Source organism: Melopsittacus undulatus, chromosome 1, assembly GCF_012275295.1.
Source record: "Melopsittacus undulatus isolate bMelUnd1 chromosome 1, bMelUnd1.mat.Z, whole genome shotgun sequence".
Taxonomy (NCBI): domain Eukaryota; kingdom Metazoa; phylum Chordata; class Aves; order Psittaciformes; family Psittaculidae; genus Melopsittacus; species Melopsittacus undulatus.
In genome coordinates this window covers 119,414,289-119,437,252 of record NC_047527.1, presented here as the reverse complement: position 1 = coordinate 119,437,252, position 22,964 = coordinate 119,414,289, and the positions used below count along the sequence as shown (strand labels likewise).

Below are 22,964 nucleotides of genomic sequence, written 5' to 3'. Positions count from 1 at the left end.
GTGCAAGCACTTTCCAAGAAAACATCAAGAGGTCCACATAAACTCCATAAAAGATTAAGGATCTCCACTGCACACAGTCCAACTTCATACAAATTTCACAGAACATGACCCATAGCTGGCACACGTTCTTTTGGTGGTCTGTAAGACAGATCTTATTCCCAGGTCCAGTTAAACTTACTAAGTTTAGGTACAGGCTGAGTATCCCAAAACTGGTATTTACGTTTGGTAGCCTCATCAATATTCTTTGCTGGGCCTTGGCACGCAGAGAGCAGCTCCATTGCTCTCTGGATGTCTTGAAGCTTCTGCATCGGAATGGCTGGATTCTGCATACAAAGACAAATGAAAGAGGAAGCTTACTGAGTATGCTTACTTTGTACTGTTGTAGAAACATGTTTATTTCTTTTACTGCTACATATTCTTTTATGTACTCTTCTCATCATGGTTAGTTTCAGTATAGCCTTTGAAGGCAGGAGGGTGGAAAGTAAGGTGGGCAACAGAGAAGCAACTTCCCAAAATACTTAACAGGTTTGAGTAGTGCTTGCACTTGACCATGGAACTTCAGTGGTTTTAACAGAAATACTGCAGCGTTAAGGCAGGATACCAATATCACAAGAAAAAGCTTCTCATATTCCCTGTCCCACCCCACTTACTTTATTGTAAAAGACAATAAAACAGCAAAAAGCAAACCAGCTTAGATATCTAATAATCTAAAGATAACTGGTACTCACAGAGATGTTTGAAGTTGGACTTTACACATACAGTATAAAACAGTTTTTAAATTCACTACAGTTCAGTATTTCAGATACACTGTATTGCTACAAATATCAACTTTTAAACATGAATAACATTCTATCTGCCTTGTATTAGCTCACAATTACTATAGCAGTTACCTTTTTGCACTGTATCATATGTAGGGGTTAACCATACTGCCACTAATGGTGTGGCAAGAACTCACAGCTAAAGGTAATTTTAACTGATAGAAGCAGACAGACATAAAGTAACTTTCCACTTAAAAGATGAAAAATTTTTACAGAAAAACTGATTGAAAAGCATAAGCCTGAGGCTAAGCATTTCTAAACTGAGCTCTTGAACCCTCACTTTTGATCAGTCTGAGTAAATGTAACTGGAATGAGAATTTTACTTGCATAGGTAAGTACAGAGGGATAATGGTAATAGACTTCTAAATCTAAAGGGATTTTTCTCTCTCTCTTTTTAAAATCTATTTATTTGTTCTGTTATTTCCCAAGTGGTAATTCCTGTTCTGAGGCATACAAACAGCATGCTTGTGCTTAGGTTTTCCCAGACTGCAGTGCAATAATTACATTTGAAAGAAGAGTCTCAAATGCGTCACAAAATTTTAAGCAATTCTGCATAGAGATATCAAGCCAGATTTTTCATTTTTACTGAATACTGTTGGATCATTATTTCCATATTTCACTTTATTTCTAGGATTCATGTGTTGAAAAATTATAAATTACATGTAATAATGATGGAAATCTGCATTTGGATGGGCATCTGCCTCTAGTATCCTCAGTCACTCCCTGCCTGTATAGCTCAAGTAGGCCATAATTTTCTATATATAGTAAAAAACTTGTACTCTCTAACCACTATGCAATTTATTTCATTAAGTATTGCAAAATTATACCTGATAACATGCTTTAAATACCTGTCATCTGAGTAGTTGTGAAGTAACAGGTTTACACGCTTTACAGCAACATAACTACTAGAGCATAAAACCTTCCTATCCTGTTTCTAGATCCAGATTACTATGATGTAAGATAATTTTCTCAAATAAAAAATCTAATTGTTTGTTTCAGTGTCTTATAATTCTAATGCCACTAGATAAATGCTAAAATCTTATCAGTACATTATGAAGTCATCCCTAAACACTGACATACTTTATCTGTAATTCATTTTGTATGTTTGAGTCTCTAATTTCTTTTCAACATTAAGAAAACAGAAAAAAATCTAAAACAAAAAAAGATCCTTGGTTCTAAAAAGATCTTATTAGCATATTGAAAAAGTTAATGTTCTGGTACTAAACGCAACACAGCTGAGGACATGAGAAGCAATCTCCTTTCCTTTCAAAACATTCAAAGATCAGCCTAGCTAAGAAGTTTACTTCCAGTCATTTTGCTTCCCTTTAATAGAAAGCAAGAGAAACCTACACAGAACTTCACATAAATTAGAAAGAAGAGTGGTTTTTTTAATTGCAGTTTAGGGGAAGTATCTCCTCACAGCACAAGACGGCACTGTTGTGCAACAGAGCTACAGTATGCAGTGCTTTTTTTGCCTTGGTTTTGGTGATAAGATCTGACCTCAGACCTTTGATATCCCTGTTCCTTGTAGCACAATCTATGAGACTCCCATTAATGACAGCAGTAGAGAAGACTAGGGACCACTTAGCAAACAAATCATGCATGGGTCCCTAAGAACAGCTCAGATGCATCTGAGGGTGCTGAAGGAGCTGGCTGATGTTACTACAACTAGGATCTATCTAACTGAGTTTAAAAATTTACAGCAATTGGTTGAAGTTTCTTATGACTAGAACAAGGTAAGTGTCACACCCATCTTCAAGAAGGACAGGGGGAGGATGTTGAGAACTCAGGAGTCAATACTATTTAATGAGCTGGACATGACGTGTGCTTTCTCTGTAATTCTATAGATAACTAGTTGGCAAGAATGGTTGATACACTGGACTGCAGAGCTGCTATTCAAAGCTACTTTGACTGGCTGGAAACAGAAACTTCATGAAGTTTGACAAAGGCAAATGCAAAGACCTGCATCTGGGACAGAAAAAGCCCATTCAATGGCAGAGGCCAATATGGACTGGCTAGGAAGCAGCTTTGCAGAAAATAACTTGGAGGTGCAGGTGGACAAAGAGCTGAACAGGAGTGAGCAGTTCGCTGGCCAGCAAAAGGCAGCTGCCTATTGGATTGTACCAGTGAGACTGGCTGGCTATTCTTTACCTTTTCTGGCACTCCTAAGATCACCTCTCACAGTTTTGGGTTCCCCATTACAATGAAAGCATTGACATTGTGGAGGAAGTCCAATAGAAGGCTACCAAAATTACTGGGGGGGGGGGGTGGGGGGTGGTGTGGGTGAATCACATGACATACAAGGAGAGGATTCAAAAACATTGTTCAACCTTAAGAAGAGACACTTAAGGGAGCAGGAGAAATCTTATTGCTGCCTCATGGGAGGAGATAAAGAAAACTAACCCAAGTCTTTTCAGAGAAGCACAATGATAGGACAAGACAGAATGGACATAAGTTGCAAACCAGCAAAATCCATTTAGATAGAGGGAATTACTATTTCTTTAACCAAAACTGTAGTCCAGTACTGGAATAGGCTACCCACAGAGGTTGTGGAGTCTCCAACCTTGGAGACCAAATAACCTCATCTATGCCCAAGGAACCTGATCTGTTTGGATCTGCTTTTATCAGGAGGTTGGTCAAAAGACCTCCAGAGGCCCCCAGTCTAAGTTATTCTGTTACTACCACTGGTGACTACAATAATGAACAATAATATTCTAGATCTGATAAGTTTCATCTGCACTAATGTTGACAGTCTACATCACTGGGACTTGTAATGGAGAGATCAAAGTCTTATGAGATGGGTAGTGAAGTGTCCTCAAGCATACAACTATAACAAATATTTACTGCCGTGGATACAAACATGCCAGCATTCAAGAAGTCCAGTATCACAAGAGAGCGAGAAGCCAGGAGACTCAGTTCTGTCCTTCTCATCTCCAGAGTGGTCCACCTGTTTACAAACTCATCTGACCTCAAAATCTTCCTTCAAAATAATTTTCAGTGAGTTCAGAAGCCCTCCCAAGTACTACTTAATCCTGCATATATTCTCAAAGACCTAAGGTATATAATGTCACTTTCCTCTGAAATATTTTGTAAACCTCTTTTAAACCAAGAGTAAGTAAATGGTAAAAGCCTTTTTTCTAAAAAACATTTCACACAGCACAAAGAGACCAAGATCTAAATATCGCTTGAGTAGCAGAGAAAATAAATATACTTCTCCACACTCATCTAGATCAGCAGTCTCAGATGCTTGAAAAAAACCCCAAAACCTAAACTAGAGAAGTTGTTCATCTGCTTATCCATGTGTACACCTGGAACACAGCAGAGAACTTGAAAAAAACCCAAAACAAAGGACAGCCAACACTGATGCATTTGCAACTAGAGAAAAGAGGAAGCCATTTAAGAATAATGAAGTGGTTTAGCTGCCTAGAGCTTGAGAGAAAGACTTAAATAAAGGCTTTTGGTTTATGCCAATAAAAGAGAAAAAATCTTGCAACACTGCTAACAAACTGGCTAAACTTCTTGTGACAGTAAAATAATCACGAAGGGTGCCACTCCAAGTACACAACTTAGAACAAGGACAGGCTTCCATGCTTGCAAAACACATCACACCAGAGAAATGTTAGGCAACACTGCAAGGTGCTGAGGATTAAAATCTTGGACATGAAAACAAAAAAAGAAAACAATCCTTAAGCAGCTTCATTTGCTTCCTTTTAATGCAGTTAAGACTCAACACACAGAACAATGGATTTGGTCAGCAGGGAACCAAGGAACTCCCAGGATATTGCAGCAGTGAACTTCAAGTTGACATCAGAATCGATCTCACTCCAATTCTAAGAGTCTGAGGTTACTTGGTTATTGCTTGCAAACAGTCTTCCTGTATTGGTATTCATACCACATGATTTATTCATGCCACGTGCTTTACAGAAACACAGTATCAAAACATGTGGTGAGATCAGAAATTACTTAAGATCTCCCTACATATTTTCAAGCATTTCTTGTGCTGTGCCTATTCAAAGCAATGGGGGTAGCACAGAGAAGCCTAAAGGGACAACACAAAGCCTACCAGTACATTAATGAGCCAGAGCACAATCTTTTCCCCCTAAAATTATGTGGTAGCCCCGATGTACCTGACAAATCTTACAGGATGAATACTACTACTGGTAGAACAATGTAACTTTCTTCACATTAATCTGATAAAGCAAATATAATAATCACTTCAACATGCTCGATGGTCCATAAATTTTCCTATCATCATGTTACAAACTTCAGTTCTCAGGCTCAGATTTTTATCCAGATAAAAGCTGCATGTTAAAAAGCCAGCATGTCATATTATTCACTATTTGTTCAGAATGTGGTAGTCAAAAGCACGTAAACAATGCTATTTTATCACAAAGTTCACAAAGACTGTATATCCCCCTGACATAATTTTGCATTCTTATTTACAGTGGAGCCCTTTCAGATAACCAGGAGTGTCTGTATCTCCATGTTAGAGACTACCTCATTTCATGCAAGATGACATGCTGGTGCTTTTCCCAAATGAGACTCTGGTTAGCACAGCAGGTTACAACTTCCCTCCCTACTGCTGATGCTCACCATGAGATAGCATGATCCTGTACAAGTTACTGAAATTGCGCTACACCAAGTGAGATGGTGGCTAAACTAAAGACAATTCAGTAAACAAAATCTATTTAAAAGCATTACCACCGCAGATTAAGATTTCCTGATACAAAGTTGTCACTAGCCTGAGTTCTAACTGCTGGAAAAGAAAGACAAAACACCTCCTCCTCTGCTTTTCTCACAGTGTACTAGGATGGTAACAATGACTCTTCAACTAACTTTACACCCTTTGCAAACATCAGGTCTTATCTTGCTTCTGTCTATTCAGGACAGTAACTATCTGCTTAGTTCTCACGTTAAAGCAGAACTACCAACTAGCTTTTACAAAAAAAAAAGCAATGCACAAATTAAAATTAAATTAGAAAGCAAGCACAAATTAAAACAGAACCAGGCTCTCACTTTTGAAGGCTGTTGAATTTTAATCTCCTGGGAGTCAGACGCAGAATCTGATTTGGTGCCTCCAGAATTTGGTTTCTCCTTTTTTCTCTTCTGCTTCTTTTTCTTCTTCTTTGCTCCCAAATCCCCTCCAGGACTTCTGCCAGAGATTCAGAGAATGAGCAATGAGAAGAATCAATACTACTGAGCTTAAAATTCAAAGAAGCTAAATATGGGAAAACCAGCATTTTAATTTGAAAAATCTAACAGCAGTCTGAATGTGGAGAAAAGGCAGGAGAAAGGAAGGAAAGGGGAACTGACAGCATTGCCGAAAAAATTTTCTAATTTGTTTTATATTCAGACCCCAGCACAACCAGGCATTTTGACACACTAGTGTCAAATTGTGACACTATCTAACAGTCAGTGCTCTTCTCCATGCTATTGCACAGCAGAAAAATTAAACAACCAAATACAACAGAGTTTGGAGCACTCAGGAAAGTGCAGGAACTGAATAGCCTCCAGTAACTATTAGTGGCCCGATTATTTTCTCCCCTTGATACTCACCAGGCACATCTGAATTTGAGAACAATCCAAACAAAACCATCCTGTTTTCAGGGAATATTGTTTGGAACTGTTTGTATGTAGTGATTAAAGTCTTACTTTAATTAAAGAAAAAAGAACAAAAACTTAAACCCAACAAAACGGCAAAACCAACCAAAACAAAACACCAAAGTATATACTGCACATGCATTTTCTGCCATATTTTCACTATTGATAATACAACTCCTTTCTTCTTTAAGAAGATTCTAATTTGACAAATAATTAGAATATAGAATCAAGATCAGATTTAGAATTTGCAAAGTGTGGGAGGTGTTGGTAGCTCTAAGACGGAAAGCAAATAAGGAGGCAATGAGTCAGTTAACACTGAATCCTCTTCAAGAGGTTAATCTCCCAGCAAAACCATGTACACACAATGGAGCTCAAGACAGATATCAGGACTTTCATGTTTTTATTGGAAAAGAAAAAAAAACGATTGTTTATTTTAATTTGGGGGGAGAGGAATCAGATATGAAACTGGCAAACCAAAAGAAAGAGAAATTAGAAGAACATAACTAAATAATTAGTTATTAAGACCAACATGTTTAAGGGTCATGTTATTATGCTCACTTTCAAGATTTGCCTCTCTTTTAACATCTAGACCTTGTCAGAGTGGAACCAGTCAAGAAAACACTCTATGTCCAATTGGGAAGCCAAAGCCTGCAATTAATCAAACATGCAACTAAACAAAGACTCATTTTGTGAGATGATTACTGTTGTCTAGAACAGCCTTTAGTGAAAGACCAACCCTTAACATTAATGGTGATGCTGGGTGAAGGTAGGCTCCCAGAAAGAAGGAAGAAGGTTTGAAGTGCAGAACCCTCTGGGGTTGCACCAAGGGGTTATTCAATGGACAAAAGGGTAGCAGGCCAAACACACTGAGGAGAAGAAGACAGTAAGTCTGCAGAAACAAAAGATTAAGTTGTGTGAGGCAGGGAGGAAATTTTCTGTTGCAGGATAAAGACACTGGCTGATCACCTAGCCGATTCTGTTAACAATTTCTATACTCTCAGTTTAAAATAATTAAATTTAAATCTGTTTGAAGGCCGTCATACCAAGCTGTCATTTTGTACAGAATTTAAACACAGAATAGACCCAAAGGCCTGACAAGAGGTTCTAAAGATAAGAGAGTAAAAAACCAAACATATACAAGACCTAGGGCTTTACCACCTCTAGCAAAACTGAGATAAAACTACTGGGGAAAGTTATTTCACCTTTGCTAAGACTCACTTAATGAGGTACTCTTCTACTTTCTTGAACTGTCACAAACTTTCACCTTTTCCTCTAACACCTCACAGCAAACAAATGATGCCACTGTGTCCTTGAGCTGACTCTCAAGGGCTTCTGTGTTGAATGTAAGACTACTATGAGTTTCAGCAAACACCATTCTTGAACGGACACCCTCAGTAGGTGCCAAGTCCTGAGTAGCACTGGTACAGCTCACTTGTCTTCTTGCCTTTCAGCAGGAGCCAGTCCCACTTAACACTGCAGTAGATTTCTGTTCACTGGGACTACCTGAGGGTCAATGTTTTATTTAGTTTGGTGAAATAATGAACAACGGTACTCAAAAATGTTTGGCAGCTATGAAGAAGCATCAGCTTTGCCAAGCTTTACTAATGTTACCCCCAGTTAAACTATACTTTTACCAGGATAATCTTAGTTTGTTTTTGACCAGCTCTTTTACACATAGGAATGCATATTTTTTAGCTGGGAAAGAGGGAAGACAGGACTGAATTGCTACAAAATATACACGGGTTTTAAAACTTCTGATTTCTTTTAAAATCTTCTCGAATTTCCAGTCCTTGGCTTATGACTTTCAGGTTTAGAGTTTTCACGTGGCCTCTTGCAAAATAAATACCAGTATCTTTGTGTAACAGGTTATCCAGCAACTGTTCAGAGCAGTGATTTATGCACACTGTCCTGCTTGGGTCAGTCTTTTTTACTGCTGCAGTCCACAGAATATAAAAAGAGGATTTAAAGAGAGATCCACCCGTCCTTCAACTATTTAGGCACGCCTACAACTCAGAGATTTGGCAGCAGGCCGCATGCAGAAACTTCCACTGAGTAAACAGGTTTGTCCAACAGAAGTTACAACCAGAGATACCAAGCAAACTAGGGCAAAAGCAAAACCAAAACATCGCATGATTTTTTGTCTTTCTCTCACACTGCCTTGAAAAAACACAAAACTGGGAGTGGGAATGGCTGGGAAGGGCACTTTGTTGCTCAACTTGTAGTAACTACACTGAACATGAAGGCACAAAGGATATGAAAAGGTAACAAGATTAAAAGCAAAAGCTCCTACTAAAAGCTTTTCTCTTAATTAAACATACTTGTGTGCTGACTAAGACCTGAGTTCTTTGTCTGGTCTGATACATCTGTGTGATGACACCATGAAATGTATCTCATTCTTAGAACTTTTTTGGGGGGGAAAGGGGCAGTTTCCCACTTCTGTCAAAGCTGACCCTTAAGTGTGAAATCTCTTTTTCTGACCTACCCTCCTACTGTTAAGGTGATAAAACTCAGAATGAAGGTTCCACGTGGGAAGCAGGAAAAGGATATGTACCTCAGGGTGATGACACACCTAGCTATCAGGACAGGAAACATAACCTTTTCATGCATCAGATCAACACATCTGCCCCAGTCCACCACGTGGAGCATAGCTGGTTGTATTAAGAAAAACATTAGACTTGGCCAAGATTTTGACTGTGTCAGTCTAGTAGAGACACGCTTTTATACCAGGAGCACTTTACTGACAGGAGGGCAAGCCTACGCACTGAGGCTGAGGTTTACCTAAGTGTGGACTAAAGTATTTTTAACTGCATCCACAACGACAGTTTTGTCAGGCTGATGAATAAGAAAGAAGTGAGACCAGCACAAAAGTGGCATGTAAATAAAAATTCAGCTGAGGCAAAAGAAGAGCCAAAAGACCTTGTTCTGCCCCAGAAAGAATTACCCTTGCCACAGAAACAGGCTGTGGATATGACTCTGAGACAGTCACTTAGGCCCACAGTTTCAAGATTTTGTCTGCAAGTTAACAAATGCAAGCCCATGATCCCACCCACATACCTTTCCACTTATGTACACACATCTGGTGTTTTGCATGAATGTAAAAAAAAAAGACTTTTGCTTCTCCCTGCATGTGTTGGGGTTTGGGGGTTTTGTGAATGTGGTTTTTTGTTAACTGAAAAATGGGGATACTTAACTGCATTTGGGGAGAGGTGTGGCAAAGGCAGAGAAACTTACTTGGTGCAGCTCTGACCAAAACCATGAAAAGCTAAGACAGAAGTATCAGGGGGGGCATGACAATTACTCAGGTGGTCAAACTGTTTTGGCTTCCTTTGTTTTGATTTGAGGTTATCTTTTCTCACTGAGTATTTGTCAGTATTCTTTTAATTGCCTTTTTGGGTGCTAAGTTCTTCTTTACCAGAAACAGCTTTTTATAATATCAACGTCTGTTTTAAATTACATTGAATGGGAATTTTAAGGTAGCAATTTCTCAAATTTAAAACCAAACACATACTGTAAGCTGCAAAGGCCTAGGCCTGTGTGTGGTTTTTACCTTTACAGTGTTTTTGTTTCTCTCTGTGAGGCTGCAAAACGACATTTCTGAAGATATATAGATATTTTTGATCACAGAAATCAGGTCTCATGTATACGGGCAAGACTCCAAAAAATTTCCAAGTAGTGTTTTATACTAGGGCTGTCCTTGGTTCATAAAGAAAATGGAGGCTTAGATGTAAAGGGCTTGCCCATTGCTGTATTATACTACCACAACTTCAAGAAAGAAGATCCTGACCAGAGGTGCTTATGTCCTTCAAATTCCACTTACAAACAAACTGCCATTAGTAAAAAACTCTCTGGACAAAGACTTCATTTGCATACACTTCTGTACTTGGAAATGCAAGTTTTTTGAGCATGAAAACATAGCAGCAATGCCTTAAAACCTAACCCAACAGATACTCCTCAAAGCTCTGCATGTTTCCTCTGCCTCCCCTTTCAAGTCTGCATTCTAAGACGTAAATCTCACCTGCTAAAACCAAACACTGTTTCCAGTACCTTAAAATATATATATATAGGTATCTTATATATATACTTATCTGAAAGTAGTGCTGGTTATAAAGTTTCCATTTAACAATAATCAAAGGGCTATACTACTGAGACATTCAAAGTAAACAATTTGTGAGGTTTCAGGAGAGTTGTTTAAAGGTGGTACCTTTTTCCTCCTCTGTTTACTAAATGTTCTGCGCCCAAAGGCTTTCTACCATAGAACATAAGGAGCTATTGAGAATGAACTACAAGATCTTTAAAAGCTAGGCTCAGCAGGGTAGATTCAGGTGCAATAAATATTTTTCTACATACAAACTAACAAAGCTATTCTGTAAACAACACTTTATTATGAAACCGAACAAGTACAGCATAATGCATCTAGCAGGAGCAAACTGCAGACACAGAATAGGAGAACAGCAATGACTCACACAACATACATAATCCTGCATCTAAAAAACAGGAGCAGAATCAGAGGACAAAGACATTTGCACAGTTGAGAGCTGTCAAATGGTATTTTCTGCTGCAGACATTCAGTGCTCAAGCACATTAAAAAACAGCAATTTTTTTTTAACAGTAAAACATATATATAAGAAATCAGTTTTTTTCAGTCGGTATTATAAGGACTTATTTTCAAATGTCAAGAAACAGCTTGAAAGTAATTTCATTTACAAAGCAATCCTACTAGAGACTGACATGCAACACACACTCTACCTCCTTCTAAAAAAGTGAGGGTTAAAATAGCATGAGATTAAATACTGATAGGCAGCAATAGAGACCATTCAGAATTTAGCAAGCCCATTCACACACTCATCATCTCAAGTAGTGAGACTGCTCATGGATTGTTTAGGTACATACAAACTAATCTAAAAGCTCAAAGCAAACTTTAAAGTTACCTCAAAAAATAATATACTATAATAGAGAGAAAACAGGGAATAATTAGGCTCCTACTAGCATGGGTTAATCTCCCAGATCGAAAGTAGATCTTTGTGTTTGCTGTAGTGTTTTTCTTTTTGTTTGATATAACCTGTTTGAAAGCTTCAGCCTGCAAATAGTAGCATATGAGATTCTCAAAGATTACAGGAAAATAAAGTAATTCAAACCTCCATATTAGACTTCATCAGAAGTCTACAATAATGTACAGAAGACATAATATCAGAATGCATCAGAAACATGATAGAAAACTGATACTAACACTTAGAGGTTTTTTTTCTACTGGAATGATCTATCACTAATTTAATTAAACTTCATATAACCTGGAAGCATTCACTTTCTTATTCTAAGATTAATAAAGCAGCTTCTTTGAAATACTTGTGGGATATTCACTGAAACACACTGAGGATATTCAACAAGGCCAAGTTTTGGGGAGAACAGCATACAGCCCACAGCTGCAGCAGTTGTGCCTCACAGACTCAGGCTGGAGTAGAGCAGTAAGCCGTGATTCAGAACACACCAAAGTGCAATTCTTTGTTTTCTGGCTGCTTCTTACACACTGCTCTCCTGCACTCACTGCCACAGCAGCCCGAGTGTGTAGCTGCAAGCCTAGCTAAACTGCAGAGGGCAACTATAGCTCAGTCACACGCACAAACAGAAGAGGAAACTGAAGTAGTAATAAGGTACGAACGAATTCTTAGGCAGGCGTCAGCCAGCTATCAAATAATCTCTCCTGGCATGTCAGGTTGGCTCTTATGAAGAGCAGTAATCATTCTCTGCTGTTAGTGGCGTTATTTTTGCGTATTCGGGAATCATCAACTGTGGCATATTTACACAAACAAATGTAACAAAGGCTCCAAGATAATTAAACACTACTTTGTCCCTTTTCAATATGCCAGACTTATATTACTATAATTGACACAACTGTCTCAGTATGCATGCCATGAATTCACTGACAGAGCTGCAAGCATCAAAGTTTTCCCCTTTCCTGCCTCTCAGACAAGTCAGTCCTCCTAAGTGGCCCCCTAGATTTCTCTTGCCACATTTAAGATGCAGAGCCGCTTGTTGCCAAGCAAATCCTAGGGGCAGAAGATGACAAACAGTGTACATCCTCAAACACCAATCACCTACAGAAATGCTCTCAACCCAATCAATCAGAAATTCACGAGGAAGATATCTGTGTAGCAATGTATAGATTAGCCTAGTTCTATTTTAGGTTACTCCAGCCACTCCTGGTTGCAACAACAAAACGTTTTCTCTCCAATCACATCTGATATCCCCGCAAAAAAAGTGCATTTTACTGAAGTCAGTTTTTAAAACATGTTCCTCCCCGACGTGCCCAGCGAGCCAGACCTTGTGCCTGGACAGAACCACACTGCGTGCAGCCCAACAGCGCCCGGCTGCAGGGAGCCGCATTTATACTGGCTGCCTCTCCTGTCAGCTCCCCAAGCAACTGGAGACAGCACCTGATCCGCAGCGTGGGAAGATTTAAGACATAAGATTAACGGAGAAGGAACTACAGCCAGAACAACAGTGCTTTCTCCGGCTAATGCCCTGGTAAAAGACGAGCGCTGCTCTCTACAGTATGTGGATTTAGAGGTAATACTTCCTTTTTGGACAATAGGTGATGTTGAAGAGGAGCGTCTGCAGGACAGATTGAGATGATGCCTGGACAGGTCCCCAGGGCGGGACGGGAGCGTGCGGACGGGTGTCAGGGCCACAGGGGGGTATGAGGCCTGACCCGAGGTGGCCACTCAGCTGGAACCGACCGAAACAAGGAAGGGAGCACGGGGGCATTTCCCAGGGCCCCGTGGCCCATCACGGGGCTCTCTCCATCGGCTAGAATTCCCAAGAAACGCCCCCAAATCCTGAGAAAGCACAGATAACATAACAGAATTTACCCTCCCTTTTAAGGCCGGTGTCCAGAGAAAAAGCGCCAGCCCCGCCGCCCTCCTCACTTCAGGCCGGGAGCCCGTCCCCACGCCTCTCCCTTCGGTCCTGGCGGGGCGCGGGGAGCGGAGCCGTGCAGCACAGCGGGGCGACAGGGCCCTGCCTCGCCCGCCCGGACTCTGCCAGCCGCAGCGCAGAGCGGTCCGGGAGGCGGACGCAGGCTGCCGCCGGTGGGGCCCCTCTACCGCTGGCCCTACACGCGCAGGCGCCGCGGAGGAGCGCCAGGCCGGGCTGCGTCGCGCCATGCAGGCCGCCCGCCGGTTGACAGCAGCGCGCCTCGCATGCCCCGAGCTCCGCTGCCCGCCCTCGCCGGGTGGCAACGAAAGCCCGGCCCGGCCCGGTCTGCCGCTCACAGTATCCGCGGCGGCACGTCCTGCCCTACTGCTGCCGCAGCAGCAGACACGGGGGCTCTGTCCCCGGGCTGTGCCCTACCGGCCGTCCCGCAGCGCGCCCCTACCCCTTGGCGTGCTCGGTCTCCTCCTCATTGTCGCCGTCTATGCCGCAGGTGTCCTGGTCATCCAGCTCCAGGCTCTGCTGGCTGGCCGCAGACTCGCTGTCCTCCGCCATCACGGGGGAAGGAGGGAGGGGACGGGGCGGGGGAGCCTATGAAAGGAACCGGGGCGCACGGGCAGATGCAGTCCGGAGGAGCTCCCTCTAGCTGCTGTCCTTCCCCGCGCTGCCAGAGGAGGCGGAGGCCGCCGGGGCTGCCCAGCCGCTCCCCACCGCCCCGTGGGGGACCGGGGCGGGGCTGGGCCATAATGTGAGGGCTTCGGTGGCTTGTCCTGCTCTTTGCATCCCAGCAGTGCAGCTGCTCTGCCCGGCACCTGCCTGAACCCCAGGTAGCCGACATCTGATCCGCTCTTCCTGCCTCCAGTGGTCCCAGGTGTCCGCACCGAGGCGGCGCGGCCCTCGCTGCTGGCGAGGCCCGAGAGCAGGCCTGGCGGTGGCCGGCAAAGCGCGGCCGGGGCCTGCAGCGGGCGAGGGCCCGCGCGGTGCGGCTGCAGCTGCAGGGCCTCGCAGCGCAGGAGCTCGTTTAGCTGGTTCTCTGCGTTTCCCTCTCAAACCATAGCAACTTCGATGCCAAAGTTGCCGCTGGTAGACGCTGCTGAGGCGGCCGTGGCCACCGGCTGTCGCACGACTTGTTTACCCGAAACTTTGTCCTATTGCGAACTCCATGCTAGAAAAAAAAACCCTGGAGTTGAGTGGTAGTGATTTGAACCCAGGAAAACTAATAAAGGGAAACTGCTATTCATTATGTGAACTTTGGTGATTTCCAGGGTCATACCAAGAATTCTGGATGAGGTTCACGGAGTGTGTGGTTTAAGCAGTGCTGCCCAGAATCACATTAAAACTAAGAATAGTATGCATTAGCTGTAATGTCTCCTTATCCCCTCTGCTCTCTTGAAAGTACATAATGTGAGGAAGATACCACTTCCTCCCATTTTGATGTAAGGCAGTGTAATATTTTGCTTTATCAGATGTTGCAGATGAGATGTCAAGTAAAAGATCTCACTGGCCATGCAAAAGACCCCTAGATGTCCCTTCAGCTGTGTCCTCGCAGTCAAACTCTGAACCTGTGCATGCTGAGCACCAGCCCTGTGTCACTGTGTGTCCCACTGTGCTTGGTCCTTTACAACATGTGAGTTACCACAGGAACTTGTCATTCAAATGCTTTAAAATCCTTGAAGAGCCAAAGGCAGACAATGTAATGATAAACCATCCAAGGCACAGGTCACTGTCAGCTGTACTTCATCTGTTGCAATTCTCCTAAACTACCTCCCAACTTTTCTTAGTCTAACCAAGTTGTAACATACATAAAGTGCTGCCCTTGAGCTATCAAATAATTACTGAGTATTTGTTTCATCAAGCAGGTGAAGTTGTGGAAGCCCCTCCTGCTTTGTTGTGAAAGGTCAGAGAGAAGGACAATTCTGAATGGGTAATGGAGTACAGGTTTATCAGCTGTATCATCTATCATGGTACACTCAGATGTCTTGTACTATGTGTGACTTCCATCATCTGAGAGGTATTTTCTGTCTTAACTGTTTTGAAACAGTAGTTACAGTGACTGGAAAAATCAAAGGTACTAAATCAACAGGGCTAGAAAACAGTCAACCACAACATTCCAAATAAAATAAACCATGACATAACATGTTGTGGTTTAAACCCTGCTGGCAACTAAGTACCATGCAGCCACCCACTGATCCCTTGGGCGGGATGGGGAGGAGAATCACAAGAATGTAAAACCCGTGGGTTGAGATAAGAACAGTTCAAAACTAAACTATAGTGATAACAGAATAACAGCAATAACAATACTGATAATAATAGGAAACAACAAAAAAGGATAAATGAAAGCTCAGAAAACAAGTGATGCACAATACAAGTGCTCACCATCTGCTGGCCAATACACAGCCCAGTCGGAGCAGCAATCGGTCCCTTCCAGGTAATTCTCCCCCCCATTTACATACTGGGCTGTGGTATGGAATACCTATTTGGCTAGTTTGGGTCAGGTGTCCTGTCCCTGCTCCCTCCCAGCTTCCCCTCCTTCCTGGCAGAGCATGAGACAAAGAAAGTCCTTGGTCGGAGTAAACATTACTGAGCAACAACTAAAACCATCAGTATTATCAGTGTTGTTCTCAGACTGAAGACAGCACTGCACCAGCTAGAAGGAAGAAAAAAAAATAACTCTATCCCAGCTGAAACCAGGACATACATGTATCTTTGAAAACAGGAGTTGATCCTGAATATGTCTAAATTGTTACGGTGGTGTTGATCTTCCACAGATGAGTAAAGGGAGTGGAAAAAATTCTAGACAGGTGTCCTACCCTCAACTATTGCAAAACTTGCGGAGTCTGTAATTAACACTTGGCCATGTATGACCTCCCAGTGTCAAGCTGTCACAATAGTTCAGAGGGGAGATACACCTACCATGTTACCACACTTTACAATGACCTTTAGAAGTAAACCTTCATTCAGCTTTAGTGTATAGGAGAGCAAGGAAGTCTCAAAAAAAAGCACAATACCCAACAATTTTCAACAACAAAACCCCAATTGTGAACAGCTGCACAGTAGCCTGGAGAGAAGTTAATCCAGTGATTACTCATGTTTGGTTTTTTTTTCCTCCTCATAATAATGAGTAGGAGAAAGTGAAGAACAGTATGTCAGTGACTAAACAGCTACATTGAATCACTGTGTTGGAAAAACTGTGGGTTTAACCATCTTCTGTCCTTTGCTACAATTTTCCTCACTCCACTGAGGTGAAGTATAGGAAACCTGGATCCTGATGCTTCCTGTAGTTCACAGTGATAATAAAAGAGGGAGTATGGATATCTCCCAGCAAGCTACCATTTGCCGTCACCTTCTACCTTCGGTTACCCTTGGAGGGAGGTTAGGAGAATAGCTGCAGAAAGGCTGCTATTCTAGACTTCATAGCATGCGTGAAGATGGACATTACAGTTTAACTCCTGAGAGGCACAACTACAATTATACTCCAGATTTGACTGTTAAAAGGCCAAATGAACAATACTGAATTGTGCTTTGCATTTATGAATATGCAATTTTTGCTTATACCACAAGTCGAGAAGTTGACCAGAAGCGAGAGGTATGCATCTGTCCTGCAATAATGCATTTCTGAAGTTACCAGATGGATTCCCAGAGTGTTTAAATTAACTCTACAAGACACCACTCAGCACTTGCACTACTTCATAGATGTTGGCTATCACCTTGTATACGTGATTTGTCTTCCCAAAATAGATCAGCCAGGTGAAAAAAAAATGTACCCTTGAATTTCAGGACCCCATGGGCTCAGCCACAGTGAGTTACTGGGATGTGTACCACCAGGACAGTAAGCAGTATGGATGGCACCTGATGTGCCTAACAGGCTGTCTGTACTTCCAAGACCTCTGTTGTTACAGGTGGAATGTCTGGGAACTCCCCAAACTGCTGTGTGTCAATTTACTGTTTTTAACTGATTACTAAGACCTCTTCCTAGATGTATGGGGAAGTTAAAAGCCTTTTATTTTATGAAGATTAAAAAGAAAACCCAGTCATTTTACACAAAAGCTAAAAAATTAATAACAGGGAAATAGACTTCCTAATCAGGAGATACACTTTGCTTACTTAATACTAAACAGTATATCATGAAGTCAATTAAAATCATTCCAGCATTGATTAATTATTCATTGGCTGGTTGGTTATTTTCATAGGTCTCCTTAGAGCTTCAGTAGTGACTATAGGTTTGCTTCTAGATGTAGCCAAAATATCCAGTTGTTTATAGCAACAAACGGGAAGAAAGGAAGAGAGAAAGGTCAGTAACACACTATAGATGTAGCTTTATGTAGCTACTCCACCTTGGTCAGCTAACTGAGACAGACCACTATAGGGAACCCTCAACACTATTATAAATCACAGCTTTCTGGATCTTTCCCAATCCTACTTCTGTTCCTAGGCTCTCTCTCCTCTGCTTTCCATAACAAATGCAATCATGGGTCTGTCATGGCTCACAAAATTAACCTATGCCTAAACACTAGATTCTGGTGTTGCCATGTTTAACATTTTCCTAGTTGACTCCCACAGCAAAATCCAGGACTCAAAACAAAGCCCTAAAAACACTGGAATACTTGGGGCATTTCAGTGGCCAGCATGAGTTCAAAAGAATCCCCAGGCTACTGAAGGAGGAGATATCTAAGCTTGGTGATAAGAAATACTGAGGACTGGGAAGCCTTAACTCCCAGGTCTGTATGGGGCTTTGTCAGATCCTGTCTGTTGGGTGAACCCTCAAGTGAAGCTGTGTAGTACATGGTTATGGGCATACCCTTCTTCTTTTTGCTCTTCTGTATTTGAATAAAGCCAGCCAGTCACAGATTCAGTTTCCCTCAAGCAGCCAGGCATAATCCAGACTTGTTTATCTGCCTAGTGATATATATTAATTACATCCCAGGGGCCTAGTGATATACAATACAGCATTCAGACTATTGGCATCATCTGATTAGTCTGTGTTCTGAATGTTAAACACAACAGAAGAAAAGCACCTGAAATTTTCACGCAGTCTTATGACTGGTCCTACCTTCACACACCATATTGTAATGTCCATGGCATTTATAATTTAAAATGGATTTGCTATTGCAAGTAATAAGATAATAAAAACATGGTATGAACTTTTTGTAATCTTGTAAATTGGAAGCAAAATAGATTCAATTTGAAAATTGGCTAGCAGTTTAGTGTTTTCTCTATTTTCCTAATAAAGTTATGGAACAAACAAATATATTTAGACTTTGCTTCATACAAGTGTCTAGTAGTACTGCCTTGCAGCAGTATCTTTTTTATTGGCTGTTCTTTATCCTGAGAACTTAAATACTGCCTTCTTCCATCTTGAATGAAATGCAAGGGTAAAAGAATACAGGTTCAAAATACACTGAAAAAATAGGTACACTGAAATAAACAGAATAGGTATATATATATTTATATATATATATATAAATACACTGAAAAAAACAGAATAGGTAGAAATAGGGAATGAAATGAGCTTGTGATCCCATGTGTTGCACACCTGTATCCATGTGAGATCATGTCTCTGATATTTACGGTTTGTCTTACCCACTTTACATCTCTTTAGCCTCCTGCACACCACACTTGGTGAGCTGCAGCCTTGCCTGTCTCCCACAGCCCATTTGCTGCTGGTCTGTATTGGCTGCATTCATACAGGGGGACAAGCACTCTAAACAGCCCACTCTTTCTGCTGCACTCTGACATTCAACTCTTTTTGTTGAATTTTATTTTAAAATGCAGCTCATACCTCTCCAATTTTATATCTTGCCTTTTGCACTAAAGCATCTCCTTCTCCATGCTGATGCCTGCATTTGCAAGGGCTATGGGCTATACAGCATTAAAAAAGGGTTAGACATTTACATGCATTGTGAGAACATATTGTAGCATTAGAAAAAATGTGTATGATAAATAAAAAGCCTGATGCTTAAGGATATATGTGATAAGGATAGGAAGACTTTTATCCTGTGGGGTTATTATCACTAGTAGAGATTTCTTCTGCAGCTTTCTGATCCAGCTGTTTTTGATGATTGTTTGAAGCAGGATACAAGACTTAGATCAAACACAGGTTCAAACTGGTTCCAGCATTGCAATTCCTCTGTTCCTAGGGTCTCTATCCCTAAAAGGTAAAACATGAATAAATCATTCTTTATACCGCAGCGATAGGATAAGGGGTAATGGGTTTAAACTTAAACAGGGGAAGTTCAGGTTAGATACTGTGAAGGTGGTGAGGCACTGGAATGGATTGCCCAGGGAAGTTGTGAATGCTCCATCCCTAGGAGTGTTCAAGGCCAGGTTGGACAGAGCCTTGGGTGACATGGTTTAGTGTGAGGTGTCCCTGCCCATGACAGGGGGGTTGGAACTAGATGATCTTAAGGTCCTTTCCAACCCTAACTATTTTAAGATTCTATAATTCTATGATATTTAATAATTAGAACTGACTCTTAAATAGTGACTATTACAAATATATACTACTACAAATATATTACAAATATACATATTTTGCATTTCTATGTCTTTTTTTTTCCTGACTCTTTCAGGTTTTTCTCAAACTGCATATATGAGGATTAGTGGCAACAGTTTTTTACAAAGATGATGTTGACACTCCTGCTGCAGGAGCTCTGAGCAATACTCAACAATTACTTCTGCACATCCAATCTCCAAATCAATCCAATTTACTCCTGTCTGCTCCTAGACCAGTTCTCCCATCAGCCTTTTACAGTTCCCCCCTATCATTATGCCTGCTGTTTCCTCCTTTTTCAGGGAGGCTGCAGGCACAGTCAAGATGCTTTGTTTTCCAGATTCTGGATGGAAGGAGCAAAGAGACATGAATTATTCTTCATCCTGTGACTATTTCAGTATTTTTCCAAGCCAAAATTTTTCAGAGTTTTCTTTTATGTCTGTTTCTGATAGGTTTTTATTCCAAACTGAAAAGGGACTTTTTCAATTTTTTTTCCTGCTGGACTGAAGAGGCTACAGCCTGACTATAACTCTCAGAGCATTTGTAACAGACTAGAACTATTAGTGTGCTCCTAGGGTATTTAACACTGTTAGACATCCTTAAATGGAGACTAATGTCTGGAAACCTTGAGAATATTAAGAAGGATAGTTCTCCAAGTTCAGGTCCAGAGAAGAAAACCTGAAAGTCTGACTATCCCCAAACAAATGGTATGTTTATCAAATACTGTAGTATTCACTATCTATTCACATTAGCATAAATCACTTTTACTTGGGAAGTGCTCTTCTAGTCTTGGGAGACTGCACTCTAAAGACAAGCAGGCCTTGGATGAGGATAGTATTTTATGATGAATAGATGTCCCTTGTGAACAACCTGCTCAGAAACAGTATGTTGTTACTTCTGGGTAGACGCTGTATTTCTCACATTTCCATGAGAGAGCCAACAGGAAATATTTTCCAATGTTCTGTAGGTTGCTCCAACCAGAATTATCCCATTAACTTACAAATCAGATAAATGGATAATGCCAATAAAGGTTCTGCATACCTTCTGGGCAGTTAGAAGCAGATTAACAGTGTTGTTCAAGATGCACGCCTACTGCACGGAGAATTACTTTGGATTAAGTGTCTCATGGACACATTGTCTTCCCTGTGATGAAAATGGGAGATCAGACTTTATTATGACTCCTCCATTTCTATGCAAAATTTTTGGAAATTCTGCAGTAAGATTTTACCCTTCAGAATTTTACAACTTCCTGCAAAAGAAATGCCTCTGTCAAATGCTGCAACAATTGCAGAGTAAATGACTTAAAACATCGTCACTAGACAAGTTTTAATCATAAAATTTAGACATTGGACTTAGGCTAGTAGGGAAGTGTGAATAAATCTCATGGAAGGTGAGGGCAGAGCCACAGCAGAAACTCAGCATCAAGCATGGCTTTGACCCTGCAATGTCAGATCACAAGGACAATTAATTAATACACGTCTTTATGAGCTCTTATGCTGGTTCGTCCAGTCAGCCTAGGTGACTGACCTTTACTTTGGCATCACTTGATGTCAAAATGCTGAAAGTAGCATTTAAGCCAGCTTTTATATTAAATACACATGTATCTACACATGCAAATACACACATACATTTACTCAGGTATGCTTCACTGATTTCAAGGAATAAAAGCCCAATCTGTCTCTCAAAAGAAAAATTTTCCTCATATGGGGGAAGACAGCTACCACACTGAGCTTCTGCCATTGTTACTGTGTTATTCAATATAGGATTACAAGCTGTTAACTTCAAGGTAGAGCTAATGGCATAGACACAAAGAGACATAGCTTGAGAAAGTTCACCCTCACCAACACCTACAAGTGGCATTCCTGAAATATTATAGTGTCACATTTATGTCCCATCCATGTTGGCCTCACAGCATGGCACAAAACTGAAGGTAGAACTGGGATTTGAGTTTATAGAAGGGCTATTCCCTGAAGACACAGAGAAGGAAGCCAAGACTCATGGCCTCTCACCTTCAGGGGTTGGGGACACTGGGAGAAAGGCCTTGCCCTGAACATGTAGGTAAGGGTAGTATGTAGGCAAATCTGCTGTTAGTTTCTTTCCATGCAGATTTTCCCAAGTTTGAGGTGTGGTTCTGACTTCTTCCTTTTTTGATGGAAGAAACCCAGAAGAAATGCATAGGGAAGAAAATCTCCCTGGAGTAGCTGGCACAGCTCTGGCTGTGGTGCACATGCCACAGCCAGAGCTGTAAGCTCCAGCATCAGAGTAGGACAACAATGGGTTTCTACCTAGGGAGAAGCTGAGGGGCCAGCATTGCTGCAAGTGTGCTTGTGAAAATCTGGTGAGGGGTGGCAAGAAGACAGTTTTGAAGATTTTTTAAAATCCCCACAACAACTAAACCACCAAAACCCTTTAAAAACCAATGCTGGTAAGAGGACCCCTTTCAGATAATTTCTTACAGCTTTGATGCCAAACATCTTTCTCAGCAGGACCAGCCATTTCTCTGAAATGGTATTTCTCATTTCAAGAACCATTTCCTACCTTTATAATATAAAACTGGCAGGACCATTCCTCAGGTGGGTTTATGCAAGAACACGTTTCTCTAGTCACGTGAACACAAAGTGCTTCTCTCAAGAATTACCATAAAATAAACCAGAAATAAACCCCTTCATTTGTACCTCCCTATTACATTTTCCTTCTCTGCAAGATTCCCAGGCAGAAGAAACACTTAATGATCAAACATCCTAACTGGTACTGTTTATTCCTAAAAGAAAAGCACAATAATAAACCAAGAAGTACTTCAGTCAAATGATAATGGACCATGTGCCACATTTTGCAAGCTAGTAATCTGTAGATACCAGAAGATTATTAAAAAGAACTAGATACCTTGTCTGTTCTTACTGTCACATAGAAGACAGTACCTGGTGTCAGTTTTGCAGTTGGAATTATACCAGTAACATAAAAAAATGGTCATCCATGCTGAAAAAGGCACTTGGCTGCTGCCTACTGGTCTACCTGAAGCTCCAATTCCAGAAGGTTTGCAGCCTGGAAATGAAAATATCAGACATATATCATGAAAATATCATGTGCATATCATGGTACAGGATCTATCATTATACTATTTGCACCAT

At 41.2% G+C, this 22,964-nt stretch overlaps 1 protein-coding gene across 2 annotated transcripts in view; it reads right to left on the bottom strand.

Moving 5' to 3' along the window:
- The window catches only part of NMT2 (N-myristoyltransferase 2), a 34,017-nt gene extending 20,053 nt beyond the window's left edge, over positions 1-13,964 (bottom strand). Inside the window, exons 1-3 of one of the 2 annotated variants that reach the window (XM_034063032.1) lie at positions 13,792-13,964; positions 5,835-5,970; positions 179-323 (exon numbers count right to left, since the gene is read on the bottom strand). In XM_034063032.1, coding sequence (XP_033918923.1) covers positions 179-323; positions 5,835-5,970; positions 13,792-13,901 — 391 coding nt within the window. In that variant the 5' untranslated portion in view covers positions 13,902-13,964. Of the gene's footprint in view, positions 1-178; positions 324-5,834; positions 5,971-13,285; positions 13,414-13,791 lie in introns of those variants that run through there. The other variant, XM_031052468.2, reaches the window with a different exon arrangement.
- Between the last annotated feature and the right edge of the window lie 9,000 nt (positions 13,965-22,964).